We start from the raw sequence: 20,447 nt of genomic DNA, 5'->3' as shown, positions 1-20,447 counted from the left end.
ACTGCTTCAAGTGTTCCCACAGGAGGGGGAAAGTGATTCCTATGGGGTGGGAGCCTGGAAAGATAGATCAAAGATGGTTCCTTCTTTATTGAATAAATTAAAAAAAAAACTGTGGGAAAAGCAAGGAGGAGTCACCAGAAAGAGGGACAGCAGCAACAATCTCCTGAAGGTGTGGGGGCTGTAGCAATGGGGGAGGGGGAGGCAGCCCGACAAAGACAGGCTGGCAGGGGTCATCAGCTTCCTGTGTCCTTTCAGTGCTGTTGCTCTTGGGCTACCCCCACTCTTCTGACCTTAGCTGCCCAGTGCCTGAGCCGGTGGCCATTGGTATCCCAGTGCTGCTGTAGTAATGGCTCTAAGACTTCATCTTCAGAGCAGTAGTGGCCAGAGTCCACATGCACGTGTGTGTGTAACCAATGGCAGTCCTACAACTTTCATATGTGTTAGCTAATTCTACCCTTTCTCAGTTGGCTGCAGCATCGGAGGGGGCCCAATCCAGCCCAGATCCACTTTAAGTATATTGTTAACAAACCTGGCCAATCACTGAAATGAGTTTAACACCTCTGGTATAAGCACAGAGCCTAGCAAATAAATGCTCACAGACAAACTGGCTAATTAAGCTGAAAGTCCAAAATCATCTTAGATAGGAACTTAGGATAGTTGCACAACAACATGCTGCAATGATAAAATCTTGTATAAAGTGGATAAGTCACTAGGACCTGGAGTTCACTAACTCTGGGTGTTGAAATGATCACTACCACAAATATGAACTTCCAGGTCAGGTACTTGATCCTGCAAGATCTTAAAGGCTTGAAAGAAGCTTTCATCAGCTGAGCAAGTATCACATTTTAAGCACAAGAAATAGCAGGTTGCTTAATAAGAGGCTTCACTTGAAGTTAAATCTTGCACTAATCTGACAACTAGGGGTTAGCATTGGGATTACCTTTAACATGATGATGAGAACCATTTGCACCAAGGTAAACCCTGGCAGAGCTGGTCTTCAGGCCATACTCTGACAAATGTGGAAGTTAATCAAGTAGTTTTTATGTGGGACACCCTTGTTGCATGTAAGGGTTAGAGGACTCTGCACCTTATGAGCTTTTAAGAACACTGTGTTCTATCTGTATGTGCATAATAAAGGAGGTAAAGCAAATGTTGCTTACCTGTAACAGGTGTTCTCACAGGACAGCAGGATGTTAGTCCTAACATATGGGTGACATCACAGGATGGAGCCCAATCACGGAACACTTCTGTCAAAGTTTCCAGAACTTTGACTGGCCCCTACTGGGTATGCCCAGCATGGCACTAACCCTGCAGCCAGCAGGGGTCCCCTTTCAGTCTTGTTAAAAAGCTACAGGTAGTGCCGAAAATAGAATACGAAAACGTTACGAACCCAACACCGCGGGTGGCGGGCGGGTTTCGTGAGGACTAACATCCTGCTGTCCTGTGAGAACACCTGTTACAGGTAAGCAACATTTGCTATCTCACAGGACAAGTAGGATGGTAGTCTTCACATATGGGTGAGTACCGAGCTGAGGATGTCCGAGTATGTATCAAATGTACTCAGGCATGCAAGGCACTAGGCCTGGGATGAAATTTGGCCGAGGACATCCTGAACCCCACCGGGCAGGCGGAAGGGTGTTGGTATGTCACGTTGTAAATAGGTTGCACAAGACAGACTGGCCAAAGATGGAATCTTGTCTTCCGGCTTTGTCTAAGCAATAATGGGCTGTAAAGGTATGGAGAGAAGTCCAGGTGGCAGCCCTGCAAATGTCAGGAAGCAGCACCAAGCGTAGGTGTGCTACTGAAGTTGCCATGGCCCTCTCAGAGTGTGCTTTAACATGGTCTTGAAATGGAATGCCCGCTTGCTGATAGCAAAAGGATATGCAGTCCGCCAACCAGGAAGAGAGAGTCTGCTTACCCACAGGCTGCCCCAATTTGATAGGATGGAAAGAGACAAACAATTGAGTGCTTTTCCTGTGGGCAGCTGTACGGTCTAGGTAGAACGCTAGAGCCCGTTTGCAGTCAAGTGTATGCAGAGCCTGCTCTCCTGGACTGGAATGGGGCCTGGGAAAAAAGGCAGCTAGAATAATGGATTGATTAAGATGAAACTCCGAAACTACCTTAGGTAAGAATTTAGGGTGAGTGCGGAGTACTGCCCAATCCTGCAGAAGTTTAGTGTAAGGCGGATAGGTAACTAGAGCCTGTAATTCACTAACTCTGCTAGCGGAAGTGATTGCCAAAAGGAAAATCACTTTCCATGTGAGATATCGAAGGTCACAGGATTGAAGAGGCTCAAATGGTGGTTTCACGAGCCGACCCAAAACTAGGTTGAGGTCCCAAGAAGGGGCCGGAGGACACAGAGGAGGCTTGAGGTGAAGCAAGACTTTCAAAAAACGTGTTACAAGGGGTTGTACTGATATGGGAACATCCCCGACACCTTTATGGAAGGCGGCTACCGCAGTGACATGCATCCTAATGGAGGAAGTTTTTAGACCTGACTGTGACAAGTGCCAGAGATAGTCCAGAAACTTCATGATTGGACAGGTAAAGGGGTCAAGGGATTGAGAAGAGCACCATGTCGTGAACCTGGTCCATTTGTAAGAATACAATTTCCTCGTGGAAGGCTTCCGTGAAGCAATCAGGTCACGGGAAACTGGTTCAGAAAGGTTAAGTGGCTGAAGGATTAACCTTTCAACATCCATGCCGTCAGGAACAAGGCTTGAAGATTGGGGTGGCGAAGGCACCCGTCGTTTTGAGTGATTAGAAGCGGGTCCTTTCGCAAGGGAATGTGCCTGCGAATGGAGAGATCCTGAAGTATTGGAAACCACACTTGGCGTGGCCAGTGGGGTGCTATCAGGATCATGGTTCCCTTGTCCTGACGTAACTTCACGAGTGTCTTCGAGAGAAGTGGAAGTGGAGGGAATGCATATAGGAGACCGGTTGCCCATGATAGGGAGAACACGTCTCTTGGCTGATAGTGTTGGCTGCAAGTGAGAGAGCAGAAGTTGTCTACTTTGCGATTTTGAGGTGACGCAAAGAGGTCTATTTGAGGATAATCCCATTGTTGGAAGATCGAGTTCGCTACTGAGGGGTTGAGAGACCATTCGTGCGGTTGAAAGGTGCAACTCAGCTTGTTTGCCAACACATTGTCCACTCCCGGCAAGTAGGTGGCCCTGAGGTACATCGAGTGGGAGAGGGCCTCCGCCCATATCTGCGCAGCTTCCTGACACAGAAGGTAGGAGCCCATCCCTCCCGGTTTGTTGATGTACCACATGGCCACCTGGTTGTCCGTCTGGATCAGGATGACTTGGTTGGAGAGGCGATCCTGAAATACCCTGAAAGCATATCTGATTGCTCGCAGCTCCAGGAAATTTATTTGGTGTTTGGCTTCCTCTGGAGACCAAGATCCTTGTGTCTGCAGATCGGCCAAGTGGGCTCCCCAGCTGAGGTTGGAAGCATCGGTGGCGAGAGTTATTTGAGGGTCTGGAGCCTGGAAGGGCAAGCCCTGGAGGAGATTGACCTGATTTCTCCACCAGGCAAGAGACTGACGGAGTGAGTCTGTTACGTGAACAGTGGTCGACAGGGGCTGACTGGATTGAGTCCATTGTGACCTTGTGACTCTCATGGCCAAGCGGGCCATTGGGGTGCCCTAAACTGAGGACACCATGTGTTCCAGGAGGATGAGAAAGTGGTGTGCAGTGTGGAGTGCTGAGACTGCAGCTGGTGTGCAAGAGACACGAGAGTGAGAGCTCGCTGTCGAGGCAGAAAAGCCTTTGCCTGCAAGGTGTCCAAGTCTGCCCCAATGAATGATAGTAGTTGATGAGAAATCCGAGTGAAATTAGAGTGTGTAAAGTAAGATGTAGGGACGACAGAGCAGCTTGCTGAGTGGGAGCCCTGATTAACCAATTGTCTATGTAGGGGTAGACGTGAACACCTTGAGTCCTGAGGAAGGCTGCAACTACGACGAGGCATTTTTTTGAAGACTCGTGGTGCAGACGCAAGGCCGAATGGAAGCACTCGGTATTGATAGTGCTTGGGGCCTACTAGAAACCTCAGGTATTTGCGATGAGATGGAATTATCGCGACATGAATGTATGCTTCCTGTAGGTCTAGAGAGCTGAGCCAGTCTCCTCTTTGTGGAAGAGGAAGAAGAGAGCCAAGGTTACCATTTTGAACTTCTCTCGCTGGAGGTACTTGTTGAGGGCACGTAGATCCAGAATTGGACGAACGCCTCCTGATTTTTTGGGGATTAGAAAGTACCGGGAATAGAACCCTAGGCCTTGTTGGGAATAGGGCATTGGTTCTATTGCTTTGGACTGGAGGAGGGAGACCTCCTGTTCCAGAAGGATGGAGTGATCGGATGTTTTCCTCGTCGGTAGAGGTGGGGAGTCCGGTGGAATGGAGAGAAAGTTCAGATGATAACCTTGAGCAATTATCGCTAGGACCCACTGGTCTGAGGTGATTGAGTGCCACCTGTTGTTGAAATGGCAATCGACCTCCCACTGGTATGTGGGGCAATGGAAGCTGGCTGCTGCTCTGTATGCAGGAGTCAAAATCTGGAAGCAGGGCCCAGCTGAGGAGCCGTTTGCGGTTTTTGTTTTTGTGTCTGACGAGACTGGGCTTTTTGAAACGATCTCGTAGAACGGGTTCCAGTTGGTGGCAGGAAGGACTTTTTCAGGCGGAAGAATGACTTCTTAAGAGTCCTTCCGAAAGGGCTGTTTTGAAGAGTACTCAGAAGGCATCAGAGAGAACTGTCTTAGGGTCTCATGATGGTCCTTGAGTTCCGCCACTGTTCATTGAATCTGCTCGCCAAACAGATTATCTCCTACACAAAGCAGGTCGGATAATCTGTCTTGTACTTCAGGGTGAAGGTTGGAAGACTTGAGCCAGGCCCATCGTCTTGCCAAGATAGCAGTTGCAGAAACCCTGGTAGCAGTGTCAAATATATCATAAGATGATCTTATCTCAATCTTGCCTGCCTCAAAACCCTTATTTACTAGGATTTGGAGTTGCTCTTGAAATTGCTGAGGCAGGGAGTCTGTTAAATCTTGTATCTGCTTAAATAAGACCCTCTTATATTGGGTCATATAGAGCTGATAAGAAGCAATTCTGGAGATGACCATTGATCCCTGGAAAACACGGTGACCAATGGCATCTAGAAATTTCTGTTCCTTGCCTGGGGGAAAGGAAGTGTGAGGTTTTGATCTCCTTGCTCTTTTCTGGGCAGATTCAACAACCACAGATTGGTGATCAAATTGAGGTTTGCAAAAGCCTGGAGCTGACTGAACGAGATAGGTGGTGTCAGCTTTCCTGTGGACTGGAGCAACAGAGCCAGGATGTTCCCAGTTCTTTTTGAAGAGATCCAGAAGAACCTGGTGGATAGGGATGGAGGTTATTTCCTTGGGAGCATCCAAGAATTGTAACAGCTCCATCATTTGATGCCTGTCATCTTGTTCAGTCTGCAATTGGAAGGGAACCAATTCAGACATCTCCTTCACAAAATTTATAAAGGAAAGGGCCTCTGGAGGAGAACGCTTTCTGCTTTCAGACATTGCTTTCAGGCAAATCATCGGTGTCTGGTGAAGAATCATCAGTCCAGGTGTCGTAGGGATCAGCACCTGCTCCTCTAGGAATTAGAGGAGGACAGGGCGGTGGTATCCCTGAAGGTCCTGGTCGAGGCTCCGAAGGGCTCGAAAGAATAACTGGAGGCACCGATGAGGGCATCGAAGGCACCGGTGCATGCATCGAGGGTATCGATGGATGGCTCGGTGGTGCCGATGGATGCGTTGGCACCGATGGGTGGATCGGTGGCACCGGACGTATCGGCATCGATGGCTGAGGCAGAACTCCCAATAGAGGGATGCGGAACGGTGTTTCTCCTCCCAATGACAAAGCAAGCGGGGAGGGCACCAGAGCCATCAGTGACCCGGGGTCCATCGGTGGAAAAGCGGTCATAAGCACTTCCATCCTCGAGAGCAGCGGTGCCATCTCTGCTGGAATCGGGTCAGTGGTCAGTTCCGCAATCAGTACCGGTGTCGGTGCTGGAGGAACCTGGAGTCGATGCGTCGCCTTGTCGATGGCCTCCTGAACCATCCAGTCCAGTTCTTCTCGGAGACCTGGAGCAAGCAGCCCCAGCTCCGGAACAGAAGAAGGAGGCAGAGGCATAGCTGGAGGGACCACCGTTAAAGGCGGAGTCGCGGCTCCCGATACCCTGTCGGGTGAGGGTTGCCTCAGTGACCCAGTCGCCGAAAAGGTCGGTGCCTTTTCTGGACGGGGCCTCTTCGACAGCAGCTCGGACGATGGCAAGGTCGATGATTTCGCTCCCTTGATGGTCCGAGACTTTCGTTACCAGTGGCGATGTTTATCTCTACGATCCCCTCGGTCCTGAGGGGGAGTAGAGGATGTCAAAGGCCGAGAGGTCGTCGATCCCGGACGGTCACAGGCCGGAGGTCGATGCTGGCGCGAAATTGACGATGCCGGTTCTGACGACATCGATGCAATAGACGCCGTCGGGGTTTGAGCATGGAAGAGAAGTTCCGTCTTTTCCATTCTAGCCTTGCAACCTTTTGGTGTCATAAGGGCAAATTTGATGAAGGTTAGGACATCGTGCTCACATCTGAGACACATTACACAGACTTTATGAGGGTCTGTGATGGACATGGTGCGATTACAGTCCGGGCACCGGCGGAACCCCGACACCATGGCTATGAAAAAATTGAGCCGCGGTACGGTCGATGGCTAGTAGCCGTGAGGGCCAAACTCGACGGTAATTGACGGAAAACGTTGAAGGAGGGACCCCTGTGGGGTAAATTAAATTTTAGTAATTCTGTGAGGAAAATTCCTGTCAGGAATCTCTGCAGAGCTCCTTAACCGCGTGGCTACTGCTGCGCGGAAAAAAGAAGACTGAAGGGGGACCCCTGCTGGCTGCAGGGTTAGTGCCATGCTGGGCATGCCCAGTAGGGGCTAACCAAAGTTCTGGAAACTTTGACAGAAGTGTACCGTGATTGGGCTCCATCCTGTGATGTCACCCATATGTGAGGACTACCATCCTGCTTGTCCTGTGAGAAAATATATACACCCTGCCTAATGATTTGTGCCATCTGTTTGGTGGGGATGGGATTACATGAAGGGGCTTGGTCATGAAGACTTACATTCAGTTCTGTTTCCTGGTGGGCTTAGGGTTAGGAAAGCATTGGAGGCATGGCAGATAAATTGAAAACAGAGACCAGCTGAAGGGGAAATGCAACCAAAGACTCCATGCATGCTTCCTTACTGTCACAGTGATGTGGATTTAAGGACAGATTGAGGAAGGGGAAACCTACCAAATGCTTACCTTTGTGATAAGTTATCCGGCTAAGTAGCGCCGCCCTGATCCACCTACTTCTCGCCCCCAAGTTAGCCAGCTATCTAGCAATCGCTGAACCTAACCGGATATTCAGTGGCTGCTAGATAGTCAAATGTCCCACTTATCCGGTGTCTGAATATTGGGCCCAGAGTCTATTTTGGTGGTCAGAAGCCAGGACAATAAAAAAAAGCCAAGCAGATTAACATCCTAGAGCAGGAATTCCCAAACTTTATATGAGGGCCACATAGATTTCAAAATTATTGACAGGGATGGATGGAAATGTTAATGATCTCTTCTCCCAGCATCTTCCCTTTTCTCTCCCTTTTTTCTAGCATCTCCTCTCAAACCTTCCCATCTTCCAGCATCTCTCCACCTTTCCCCTTCCCCTTAACCAGTATCTCACCTCTTCCTTCCCTTTACTCCCTTTTTTCATCACCCCTCCCAGTGTCTCCTCTTTTCTCCCTCTCTGTCCAAAAAAGCACAGTTCCCTGTGCCTCTCCACTCAGCAGCAGCTCCAGTGGTAGCTTTGACTTTACTTTCCAAAAGCAACTCTGGGTCTCCTGCCAGGGCAGTTCTGGTGGTCATTCCAGCCTCCCTCTCCAGCAGCTCTGTCCTTCCCCCTCTGGTACATCTCCAGTGGTGACTCCAGTTTTGGCGGTAGATTGGGTCTTCCTCCTCGTGTAGTATGGACATTCCATCATGGCTGCAGTATGAGTATGCATGCTGCTTTAGCATATTTTTCCTGCATGTCTGGTCTGGGCCCAGATCCTGTACATGCCCCACTGTTAGTCTTCTAGGAGAGGAGATGCTAGAAAGTATCACTGGCCTGCAGCGATGTTTTTGAAATTAGGGTGAAAATCAGATTAAACGAATTTCAGCTTTGCAAAAACCTGGGAACTTATTGGTGAAAATCAGTAGAAGCTGAAAACAAAGAATCCTAGTTATTGAGCTAATTTTGGCTTGCCCTGAAATACCCGCATAATGCCCATAATTTATATGGGTAAGTTTTATCTAGCTAAAACTTTATCTGGATAAATGAGCCATTGACTGTAGTGGCAAATTGAAAAATTACTGTTTAGCCAGCTACGTTCTTATCTTACTGCAAAATGCATCAAGCCGTGGTAGTGCTCTAATGCATGTTAAACAGCATATCTCGCCACCCTTCTACCCTCCCCTATTACAATGATCTTCTTTGCCTGCCATTTGCATGCATGAATAATGCAAATGCATGCAAAGAATGTCATTACTAGGCACTCTGATATAAATATTTTATCGCAGCCTGTTGAGAAGGTGGTCAGATGAAATAAAATACCTACACCTATTTGAAATGCAGTAAATGTGAGGCGGAGGTCTGGGACCCTAATGTGGGTCCCGAGGCTCCTGCCACACATTTAAAGTACCAGCCCAAAAAAACCCAAAAACCTGCAGCTGGAGAAAAAGATTGAGCAGGGGGGTCAGGGTTGACCCCTGTCTCAACCCGCAACTCAATCTTTTCTCGAGCTGCAGGTTTTTATTTTTGGGCCGGTACTTTAAATGTGTGGCAGGAGCCTCGGGACCCACATTAGGGTCCCAGACCTCCGCCTCACATTTACTGCATTTCAAATAGGTGTAGGTATTTTATTGCGTCTGACCACCTTCTTGGCCAGCTGCGATAAAATATTTTTATCAGCATGCCTAGTAATGACCTTCTTTGTAAGCATTTGCATTATTCATGCATGCAAATGGCTTGCAAAGAAGATCATTGTAATAACAGACACATAGTCGCATAGTGATGGCCCAGTCCCCTTCAAATCCAACATGAAGGTAGTCCAAACCCCTCCCTCCCCAAAGGTGGCAAAAAATCAAATAGGCTCCTGAGCCCCTGACGCCATACACCAGGGGTCCCCAAACCTGTCCTGGAGGGCCACCAGCCAGTCGGGTTTTGGGATATCCTCAATAAATATGCATGAGAGAAAATTTGCATGCACTGCCTCCATAACATGCAAATTTTCTCTCATGCATATTCATTGTGGATATCCCAAAAACCCGACTGGCTTGTGGCCCTCCAGGACAGGTTTGGGGACCACTGCCATATACCCATAAAAGCTCAAATACAAAAAAAAACAGGCCTCCAAGCCCTGACCCCACCCCTTCAGACAACCTCCCCCACCACCAAACCTTAAAATCAAGTGACCATGGTCCGATCCTCAGACCTTGCCCCAGTCACATGGCTGGAGCAAGGTCAGGTCGGTGCCATTTTCGAAAATGGTGCCGATCAGGCCAGGTGTGAGGGTGCGTCCCAGCAGTGGCAGCTGCTGAACGTAGGTGCAAATTTAGCAGCTCCTACTTAGCTGCATAAGTTACACTTATCCAGCTACATAGCGCTGAAAGAGCTTTGAATATTGACCTCCCTTAAACTAAAATTTGTATCACACAAATTTTCTAGATTCATTTCATTACATTCTAATCAGTTAAGTTTGTGAAGCTGATAATGTAAAGGACACTAGAGAATGGAGCTTTGCCATCAATCAATAAATGGCCAGATTATGTGGGCATTAAATGACAGAAGTCAACTGAATCTTGCCATTCATATATCATTTTTAAAACATATCATTAAGATTAAAGTTAATATTTGAAATGTTTTCATAATTCCAGTTTCTGATATTGATATAGCACCCAGCTTTATTAAATAACTGCCCTTATCTCTTTATTAGAGGCCCTCATTCAGCAGAGGGCACCTAAGTTTCAATATGGGCAGTTGCTTAACAATAAAGCTTAATACTACATGTATTTTTATTATTTGGATTTATTATCCACCTTTTTAAATTAAAAAAATTAAACCAAAGCAAGTACAATTATTGCCTAACCCCCACATTTCAACCAATCAGCTTTACTGGAATGAAAATATGCATTCTATTTAGCTTACATAAGAGCATACGATTTGCTATACTGGGTCAGATTATAATTTACAGTAATTTACCCATTCTGTTATTACAGTTCAATGGTATTTACAGTGGCTTCCTCTCATCAGAGCAACTTTGAAATAAGATGAAACTGTTCCTGTGATCACAATTTATTTTGACAATACTATAGGGAAGTACATGAAATTTTGGGATTTTTGATTGTTCTTATAAAAAGACAACAAGAACCCAATGTGTTCTACTGAAGAGCATAGTAACTACCTGTAAATCAGAAACAGTCATTGTAGTCATAACTGGAAATCAATTGCAGGGCACTAGTTTTTGAAAGGAAGACAAAAACTGTTTTATACCAAAATATTTGTTTTCAGAACTGAAAAGGATCTTTTGAGTCTGTCTCGAGTTAATTAAGAAGACAGAACTAAAAGGCCATCTCTCCAGTCAACACAACAATGTTCTAAAACTTGCTCTCCCTGCAGTGCAAATCAAAGAGACAATCTTCACATGAGGATTCTGACTTGTGCATTAGCTGAAAGTGCAGTGAATAGCATTCTTATTTGTGGCAGGAAAAGAATGGAAGTTGGCAGCAGCTGATTTACCCCCAACATGTAAGGTATTCTTCAAAGACCACAGGTGCAACTCTGTCAGGCAGAAAGACATCTGATGGCAGAAGGAAACACAGTTCTGTCAAAAGAAGGAAAGAAACGTGCAAATTAATTACCTTCCCCCTACCAGTAAAACTGAAAGTTTCTTAGAAATAATGGTAAAAGAGGCCGTCATTGATCATTTAGGAGCACAATACTGCCATAAACTCAGGACCAGCAAGCGTGATCTGTGTTCTGCTATTAACAAGGTTACAACGATAGCTGAAAAGATCCTTGCTGAATATTACAATGATGGTGCCATATCCACTGCTGGCGAGTGAGACTTCTTAGTTTCAAATATCATGTATGCACAAAAAAGTAAATGAGTAAATCTGTAAAGAGCAACACAGTGCTAAATTTTCAGATAAACTAAAACTTTAACACAATCACACAAATCAATTATAGATGAAAATGCAAAATGCCATATTATTTAGACTTTTTGTTTGCTGCTGTCTGTTTAGTTCCAAAACAGAAAAGAAGACCAATTGCAGCAGAGATCAGAACAACTAAATTAATTCATTGTCAAACAGTATCAACAGGGAGAGAAGCAACTGAAAAAGTCTACCGGGTAAAAGCAGGAACAATATGAATACATAAAAATAAATAGCTATCAAACAAAGATTATATTGTAAATAAAAAAATGTTTTCAATCACTTATAAGACAATATAAAAAAAACAAGGATCATGGTATTTTCAAATGAACTACACTGATAGATAATATAATAGAATAAAAAATAAAAATCCAGTTATATCAGAAATACGAAAAATGAGGCATTTCAACATTAGCTTTCTATTGCTTTAAATTCTGGTCTACCTTAGCATCACAGGGAATAAGAAATCTATTCCTCGCCTCACAAATGGAGGAATATATTTCCACGTCAGGATGCTATTTTTGAAGATGCTAGAATCTTATCTTTAGAATCACTAGAACTCATTGACATTGTCAGGGAAATAACTAATCAGACACAGTACAGGGTGCTCTTCTTTTCAGCCAACAAGGATCTCAACAATTCAGTCAATGTATCTACAATGTAATAGCGAGTGTAGAAATGATCATCCAGTTTTGCGGATTCCTTGTAACTAATTTCTCCTTCCCCAAGGAGAGTAACCACTTGTAATGCAGCTGTGGCTGACATTCAAAGGTGTATTGTTCACTGGCAGGAACAGTTTTGACTGTAGCTTAGGGTAGGAGGTCTGGGTTATAAAAAAGAAATAGTATATTATTCCTGCATAACACAAATATATGTATACTAACATATAAACATGTACTTTCACGTCTGAGATATGCAGCATTTTATAAACTGTGCAGCTTCTGCCACTCAGCTTATAAAATACTGCAGTAACTTTAGACACACTGAATTCAGGCATATGACTTCTGAACAAATACATCTATACTAAGAGGTCAATATTCAAAGCCATTTAGACGAATAATTCAGACGTTATCTATCTAAATGGCAAGTTTGTTGCATTCGGCGGACCACAGGCCCGTTCCGCGGCCCACCACTTTTACCTCCAAGCCCAGACCCGTTCACACCACCTCCCGACGCCCTGTGAGCCATGATATATATATATATATATATATATATGTATATATATATGCTGTGTGTATGTATATGTGTGTGTGGGTGGGTAAGTATGCCATATGTATATATACCTAATGATAATTTCTGTTACCCTGTTACTCTAATGCTAATTACTGCTACTATACCACTATTTATACCATCTATTCCCTTGTATTACACTATTATCATTTATGCTATCTATGTTAGCACTGTTTTTACCCACAATGCTACTATATTATTATGACATTTCTCTAATCATTCACTGCACCTTTCTAAAGGAAGGGACTCCCTTCCCGCACCTCTCAAATTGTTTGTAAACCACTGTGATATGCAAATCGAACACCAGTATATAAAAACAAATAAATAAATGACCGTCCACCACTTTCTTGTTGGCTCCCCAGCGCTGGGTTCTCTCCTGAGTCCGGCGAGGTACCGCGCCACAGTCACTCTTCCTCGGCACAGCAGGATGCCGCCGGATCCCTGGAACAAGCCCATCCCTAGGGTGCACGCATGCCAATTGCCCTAACCTTAAAGGGCCAGTGGCGGGAAACCTCCGGAGCTCTATAAAAGGCTGAGTCTGACTTCTTTCCAGTGCCTTGGCAACAGGTCGTCTCGCTTCGAGAAGTGCTTCGCCACTGCATTCCTGTTCCTGATCCTTGTTCCTGCTGTGTGTTCATCAGTTCCTGTGTCTTGTTCCTGATCCTGTTTGGCAGTCCAGTTTGTCTTAAGTTCTTGTCCTTGTGGTCAGTCTTCCCTTGTCTGCTTCAGCGTCTCCTGCTCCTGTGGTGCTCCGTCCTCCTCTTTGTTTTCTGTCCCCCTTGGATTGGACTTCTATCCTTGACTTCAGACTGGCTCTGACTTGGACTGGATTTCTGGCTTGACACTCAGACTGGACCTCGACACTGCTTGACCACCACCTGCCACTGACCACTGCCTTCTCACTGTCTCTGACTGAACTCTGCCTGCCTCGATCACTGCCTGGATGACACTTTCTGAACTCTACCTGCCTCCAACCACAGCCTGAACTTGACCATGTCTGATCGCTGCTTGCCCTAACATCGGTTCTTTATCTGTGCTGGCCTGCAAAGTCTTCATCGCGATGGATCATCACCTTCACAGAGGCCCATACCTAAGACCAGTTTGCCCTGACACCCAAAGGCTCAACCTAAGGGGTCGTAGCCTGGCATTGGTGAAGCTCCAGTAGGACCTTTGCTCCAGCCAGCTCCACCTACTGACAGTGGGGACCTGCAAGGCTCTGCAGGTTGTGCCAACTCCATCTTGGCTCAAGGATCCACATCCGCAACAAAGTTTTAGAATACTGAACCACTTATCTGGCTAGATTTTAGCTGGTGAATCATTATCCAGTTAAAATCTAACCAGATAGTAAAGAGGCATTCCTGGAGCATTTTGGGGACAAGTTAAGTTATCTAACTAATTTAGGAGATTTTTAACTAAAAGAGGCTAAGTTAGTTGGATAACTTTGCATCTGCTTCAGAGCAGGTTTAAAGTTATCTGGCCTTATGAGGCCAATTTATCTTGCTACTTAACCAAATATCTTCAAAAAATATCTGGTTAAATAGTTTTTGTTTGCAGCCCCAAAAAAAGATGTAAACAGGCCTCTGGCCTGATCCCCTCTCCTACTCAAAATGTTACATAAGGCCATATCAGGCCATGCAACCCCCATCACCCAAACCTGTACAAAATTTAATAATCCTATCCCAGGTCTGTAGGTCAAGGCTTCCCTCCCAACCCTTTACCTAGTCTGTAATATTTTAAATCATGATGCCCTCATCCCAGACACTCCCACCCACCCACAATGCCAGTCTCAGGCTGTCCCTCACCCCCTCCAGACCTCTCCATCCCCCCCCCCCTCCGATACATAACCCTTACTGGGATCAAGGAACTTACCTGCTCCTGGAACTCCAGTGCTGCTCTAACAGAAGCAGCACTGGAAGTGTAAACTAACTATAGAGAGAGGATCCCGTTTATATCTTTTTATTTTCTATTGGCTGGGGATCTTTTGAAGATATCCGGTTAAGTAGCAAGTTATCTGGCCACATAAGGACAGATAACTAAAAAATTCCAACCAGTTATATTCATACACAGTCGGTTAGATTTTTTTAATTATCAGGCTACATGTAGCCTGATAACCTAAGGCAAATATAGTCAAAGAAACATTTATCCTGCTGTATATCTGGGACAGGCCATTTATTTATTTATTAAATCTTAATTTTCTGCACTCATTACCAAACAAATTGTTCGAGGCAGATTACAATAATTCATACAATTTACAAATAACCAAACATTAAAACATAAAACTAAAATATCACATAAAAGCTTCACTAAAATGTAAGATTTCAACATCTTCCTAAATTTTTTGTAATCACTTAAAAAGCACAAATCTAATGGGATTGTATTTCATAATCTGGGTACTATACAGGAGAATGCCCGTTTCAAGGTCTGGTTCCTGCATTCTTGACTAACATTCGGAACAGTTAGTAATCACTGAGATTCAGAGCGCAAAGATCTAGAAGGCTGATATAAACTAATTAATTGTTTTAGATAGGCTGGGCACTCACGGACCCGTTACTCAGTGGGGACCCAATGCAACTCACGCAAAACAGGGGAAATATAAGCAGATAGAGGACGACCTGAGATCACTCGAGCTGCAGAGTTCAGCAAAATTTGTAAAGCTTCAACATAACATTTGGGTAACCCAATATAAAGTGCATTACAATAGCCCAAACATGTTAGAACAAAAGTTTGCATAACCATCCCAAAATCATCGCAATCTAGAATAAACTTTAACCTGTGTAGCTTCCATAGTTTAAAAAGCCCTTTCTTACCATAGTTCACAATTGAGGTTGTAAAGAGAATCTAGAATCTAACAGAACACCAAGATCACGAACCGTCTCCAATACTGAAATAGTATCACCTTCTAACTGACAGGAAATAGGAGAGATGGGCATCTCCATCGAAATTAACTGGTAAAATCTCAGTTTTCTTCACAATCATCTGTAAACCACTAGCCTTCATCCATAATCCTATTTCTTCAATATCTTATTCACACGTGACATAGTATCTTGCATATCATTATTTACTGAATAAAGCACTTGCAAATCATCAGGATATAGTTGAAAATTCATAATCATTTGCTCTTGCAGCTTACATAATAGTAACAAGAAGATATTAAATAATATTGCTGATAGACAATAACCCTATGGAACTCAGTTATCCTGCTAACTTTGGCCGAATACCTTGTCTACTCACCGACTTACTGAATATGCCCCTCTAAATGAATCATGAAGAGCGATGATTCAGATGAACTGAACCAAATTACGATGAACCTTGACGATGAGGTAGGCCAGACTGACAAACTAAAGACCAGCAAATCACCTGGACCAGATGGTTTGCCCCCCAGAGTTCTTAAAGAACTAAAACATGAAATTTCAGATCTTATAACCTCTCATTAAAATTATCCATTGTACATGAAAACTGGAGGGTGGCCAATGTAACCCTGATAATTAAAAAGGGCTCCATGGGTGATCTGGAAACTATAGACCGGTGAGGTTGACTTCAGTGCCTGGAAAAATCGTGGAAACTATTCTAAAGCTCAAAATCACATAATATACAGATAATCATGGTTTAATGGATCACAGCCAGCATGGTTTTACCTGAGAGAAATCTTGCCTCCCAAATCTGCTACATTTTTTAAAAGGGGTTAATAAAAAGGTGGATAAAGGTGAGTCAATGGATTTAGAATATTTGGATTTTCAGAAGGCGTTTGAAAATGTCCCTCATGTGACTAAGAAAATTAAAAAGTCGTGAGATAGGAGGCAATGTTCTTTTGTGAATTGCAAACTGGCTAAAAGATCAGAAACAGAAATTATGAGGAAGGTTAACAGTGGAGTGTCTCAGGGATCTGTACTGGGACTGGAGCTTTTTAATATATTTATAAATGATCTGGAAAGAGGGTCAACGAGAGAGATGATTACATTTGCAGATGACACAATTATTTAGAGTTGTTAAATTGCAAGCAGATTGCAATAAATTGCAGGAGGACCGTTCAAGACTGGAATACTGGGCATCCAAACGTCAGATGAAATTTAATGTGGACAAGTGCAAAGTGATGCACATAGTTAGATTCCATATTAGGAGTTACCACCGAAGAATAACATCTGGGCATCATAGTGAACAATACATTGAAATCAGCTCAGTCTGCTGCAACGGTCATAAAAGCAAGTAGAGAATGTTAGAAATTTATTTATGTATTTATTTAACACTTTTCTATACCGACCTTCATGGTTAGATGACCATATCAGATCGGTTTACATCGAACAGGGGGAACTGTGACATAAACAGTAAAAAACAGTAAAAAAATAGTGAATTGAACCGGAAGAACAAAGTTACATCTAACAAGGTAGCTAAACTTGGGAGCATAGACAGCTGGAAACAAAGGCTTAGGAACGCAGTAAACTAATAGTGTAAATAGTAGTATAATCGAGGGTGGGTCTTATTATTAGAAATGGAATGGTAAATAAAAGAGAGTTTGTCATAGTACCTCTCTATTTAATGAGACTGCAGCTTGAATATTGTGTGCAATTTTAGCCAAAAAATCTTCATTCAAAATTGGAAGAAGGATCCAACAGAAGAAAATAAGATAATGAAGAAAATAGGAAAATGCATAAACATTGGCAAGTTAAATGTAAGACATTGATAAGACAGGCTAAGAGAGAATTTGAAAAGAAGTTGGCCGTAGAGGCAAAAACTCACAGTAAAAACTTTTTTAAATATATCCGAAGCAGAAAGCCTGTGAGGGAGTCAGTTGGACCATTAGATGATCGAGGGGTTAAAGGGGCACTTAGAGAAGATAAGGCCATCGCAGAAAGATTAAATGATTTCTTTGCTTCAGTGTTTACTGAAGAGGATGTCGGGGAGGTACCCGTACTGGAGAAGGTTTTCATGAGCAATGATTCAGATGGACTGAATCAAATCACGGTGAACCTAGAAGATATGGTGGACCTGATTGACAAACTGAAGAGCAGTAAATCACCTGGACCAGATGGTACACACCCCAGAGTTCTGAAGGAACTAAAAATTGAAATTTCAGACTTATTAGTAAAAATTTGTAACCTATCATTAAAATCATCCATTGTACCTGAAGACTGGAGGATAGCTAATGTAACCCCAATATTTAAAAAGGGCCCCAGGGGCAATCCGGGAAACTACAGACCGGTTAGCCTGACTTCAGTGCCATCAAAATCACAGAACATATAGAAAGACATGGTTTAATGGAACAAAGTTAGCATAGCTTTACCCAAGGCAAGTCTTGCCTCACAAATCTGCTTCACTTTTTTGAAGGAGTTAATAAACATGTGGATAAAGGTGAACCGGTAGATGTAGTATACTTGGATTTTCAGAAGGCATTTGACAAAGTTCCTCATGAGAGGCTTCTAGGAAAAGTAAAAAGTCATGGGATTGGTGGCGATGTCCTTTCATGGATTGCAAACTGGCTAAAAAGACAGGAAACAGAGAGTAGGATTAAATGGACAATTTTCTCAGTGGAAGGGAGTGGGCAGTGGAGTGCCTCAGGGATCTGTATTGGGACCCTTACTTTTCAATATATTTATAAATGATCTGGAAAGAAATACGACGAGTGAGGTAACCAAATGTCGTCGTCGGTTCAGTGTGCTGTGGCAGTCAAAAAGGCAAACAGAATGTTGGGAATTATTAGAAAGGGAATGGTGAATAAAACGGAAAACGTCATAATGCCTCTGTATCGCTCCATGGTGAGACCGCACCTTGAATACTGTGTACAATTCTGTTTGCTGCATCTCAAAAAAGATATAATTGCGATGGAGAAGGTACAGAGAAGGGCTACCAAAATGATAAGGGGAATGGAACAGCTCCCCTGTGAGGAAAGACTAAAGAGGTTAGGACTTTTCAGCTTGGAGACGGCTGAGGGGGGATATGATAGAGGTGTTTAAAATCATGAGAGGTCTAGAACGGGAAGATGTGAATCGGTTATTTACTCTTTCGGATAATAGAAAGACTAGGGGGCACTCCATGAAGTTAGCATGTGGCACATTTACAACCAATTGGAGAAAGTTCTTTTTCACTCAACGCACAATTAAATTCTGGAATTTGTTGCCAGAGGATGTGGTTAATGCAGTTAGTACAGGTATGTTTAAAAAAGGATTGGTTAAGTTCTTGGAGGAGAAGTCCATTACCCACTATTAATTAAGTTGACTTAGAAAATAGCCACTGCTATTACTAGCAACGGTAACATGGAATAGACTTAGTTTTTGGGTACTTGCCAGGTTCTTATGGCCTGGATTGGCCACTGTTGGAAACAGGATGCTGGGCTTGATGGACCCTTGGTCTGACCCAGTATGGCATGTTCTTATGTTCTTATTCTGGTTGCTGCACCTCAAAAATGATATAGTTGCACTTGAAAACGTTCAGAGAAGGGTGACCAAAATGATAAAGGGGATGGAACAGCTCACCAATGAGGAAACGCTAAAGAGATTAGGACTGTTCAGTTTGGAGAAAAGATGAGTGAGGAAGGATATAACAGAGGCCTATAAAACCATGAAAGAACTAGAATGGATAAATGTGAATCAGTTATTTATTCTTTCAGATAGCACAAGGTTTAGGGGGCACTCCATGAAGTTAGCAAGTAGCACATTTAAAATAAATCAGAGAATTTTCTTTTTCACTCAACATACAATTAAGCTCTGGAATTCATTGCCAGAAGATGTGGTTAAGGCAGTTATCATAGCTGGATTTAAAAAAGGTTTTGGATAAGTTCCTGGAGAAATCCATAAACTGCTAGTAATCAATCTGACTTAGGGAATAGCCACTGCTTATTACTGGCATTAGTAGCAGTGGATTTATTTACTGTTTGGGTACTTGCCAGGTACTTGTATCCTGGATTGGCCACTGTTACAAACAGAATGCTGAGCTTGATTAAAATTTATTAATCGCTTGTGCCTGGGCCCTAAGCAATATACATAATAACATACATGATTAGTACAAAAGATTCAAACTTGAGACAGACAAACAAAAATAAGACAAATTAAAATTTAAGGCAAAAGCAACCATTGCTAAGATCATAATCCAATGATCTGTAAACTCAAAAGTGTTCTAAACACACAAAATCAAGCAAAAGCTAGTCCCAGCAAAAAAGATTTCAGCAGTGCTTTAAAGGTTTTGTGCATTCCATAAGTCTTAAAAGCTTCAGGTATTGTAATCCAGATAAGAGGGCGCTGTCACAGAGAAGGCAGAGTTTCTTGTCACAGACAATCATGCTGCGTTCGCTGAGGGTACCTCAAGGAGTCCTCTTTGCTGAGATCAAAGGGTTCGTGTTGGTTGGTAAATTCTTAACAAAAAATGTATCCATGGGAAAGAATTTGCACCGAGCAGTTTGTGAGTTATTAGTACTTTAAACCGTACCCAAAACTGGACAGGCAGCCAACGAAGCTGAAATAGGATTGATGTAATTGGTCAATATGTATTTTTCTACTTATTAGATTAGCTGTAGAGTTCAAAAGCAGCTATCGTGGTCTCAGTGATAAGGTTGGCAATCCTGCATACAGTCTAGCATAGTTAACATGGATGCCTGTACCACCAGTTTAAAGTCATCAGTTCCAATAAATTCATTAGGCCACAAAGGACCCAGAGCTTGAAAACAAGATTTCTTATGACCATTCTAATCTCATGATGGAAAGATAGTTTAGTATCTAGACATACCTCAAGGCTCTTGGTATGCGAGAGAATGGGAAAACTATGATCATCCAAAATTAATGAACAAGGGATGGTCTAACCCAGTTTGGCAACTTCTTATGTTGTTATGCATATATACATTGGGGAGGTCATTTTCAAAAAGATTTACATGTGTAAATGTAACTACTATTGTAACAATTTTCAAAAGCCATTTACTTGTGTAAAGTGCATTTATGTGGGTGAATCTTATGGCATATATTGTAGAAATTTTCAC

At 43.4% G+C, this 20,447-nt stretch overlaps 1 protein-coding gene across 2 annotated transcripts in view; it reads right to left on the bottom strand.

The window, feature by feature from the left end:
* The window catches only part of WDPCP (WD repeat containing planar cell polarity effector), a 714,814-nt gene that overhangs the window by 603,648 nt on the left and 90,719 nt on the right, over window positions 1–20,447 (bottom strand). For both annotated transcript variants that reach the window (XM_029593664.1, XM_029593663.1), the window contains exon 2: window positions 10,842–10,926. In XM_029593664.1, the coding sequence (XP_029449524.1) occupies window positions 10,842–10,902 (61 nt within the window). In that variant the 5' untranslated portion in view covers window positions 10,903–10,926. The remainder of the gene's footprint in view (window positions 1–10,841; window positions 10,927–20,447) is intronic.

Source organism: Rhinatrema bivittatum, chromosome 3 (assembly GCF_901001135.1).
Source record: "Rhinatrema bivittatum chromosome 3, aRhiBiv1.1, whole genome shotgun sequence".
In the NCBI taxonomy this organism is placed as follows: domain Eukaryota; kingdom Metazoa; phylum Chordata; class Amphibia; order Gymnophiona; family Rhinatrematidae; genus Rhinatrema; species Rhinatrema bivittatum.
Note: the sequence above shows the minus strand (reverse complement) of the source record. Positions and strands in the feature narration are given on the sequence as shown.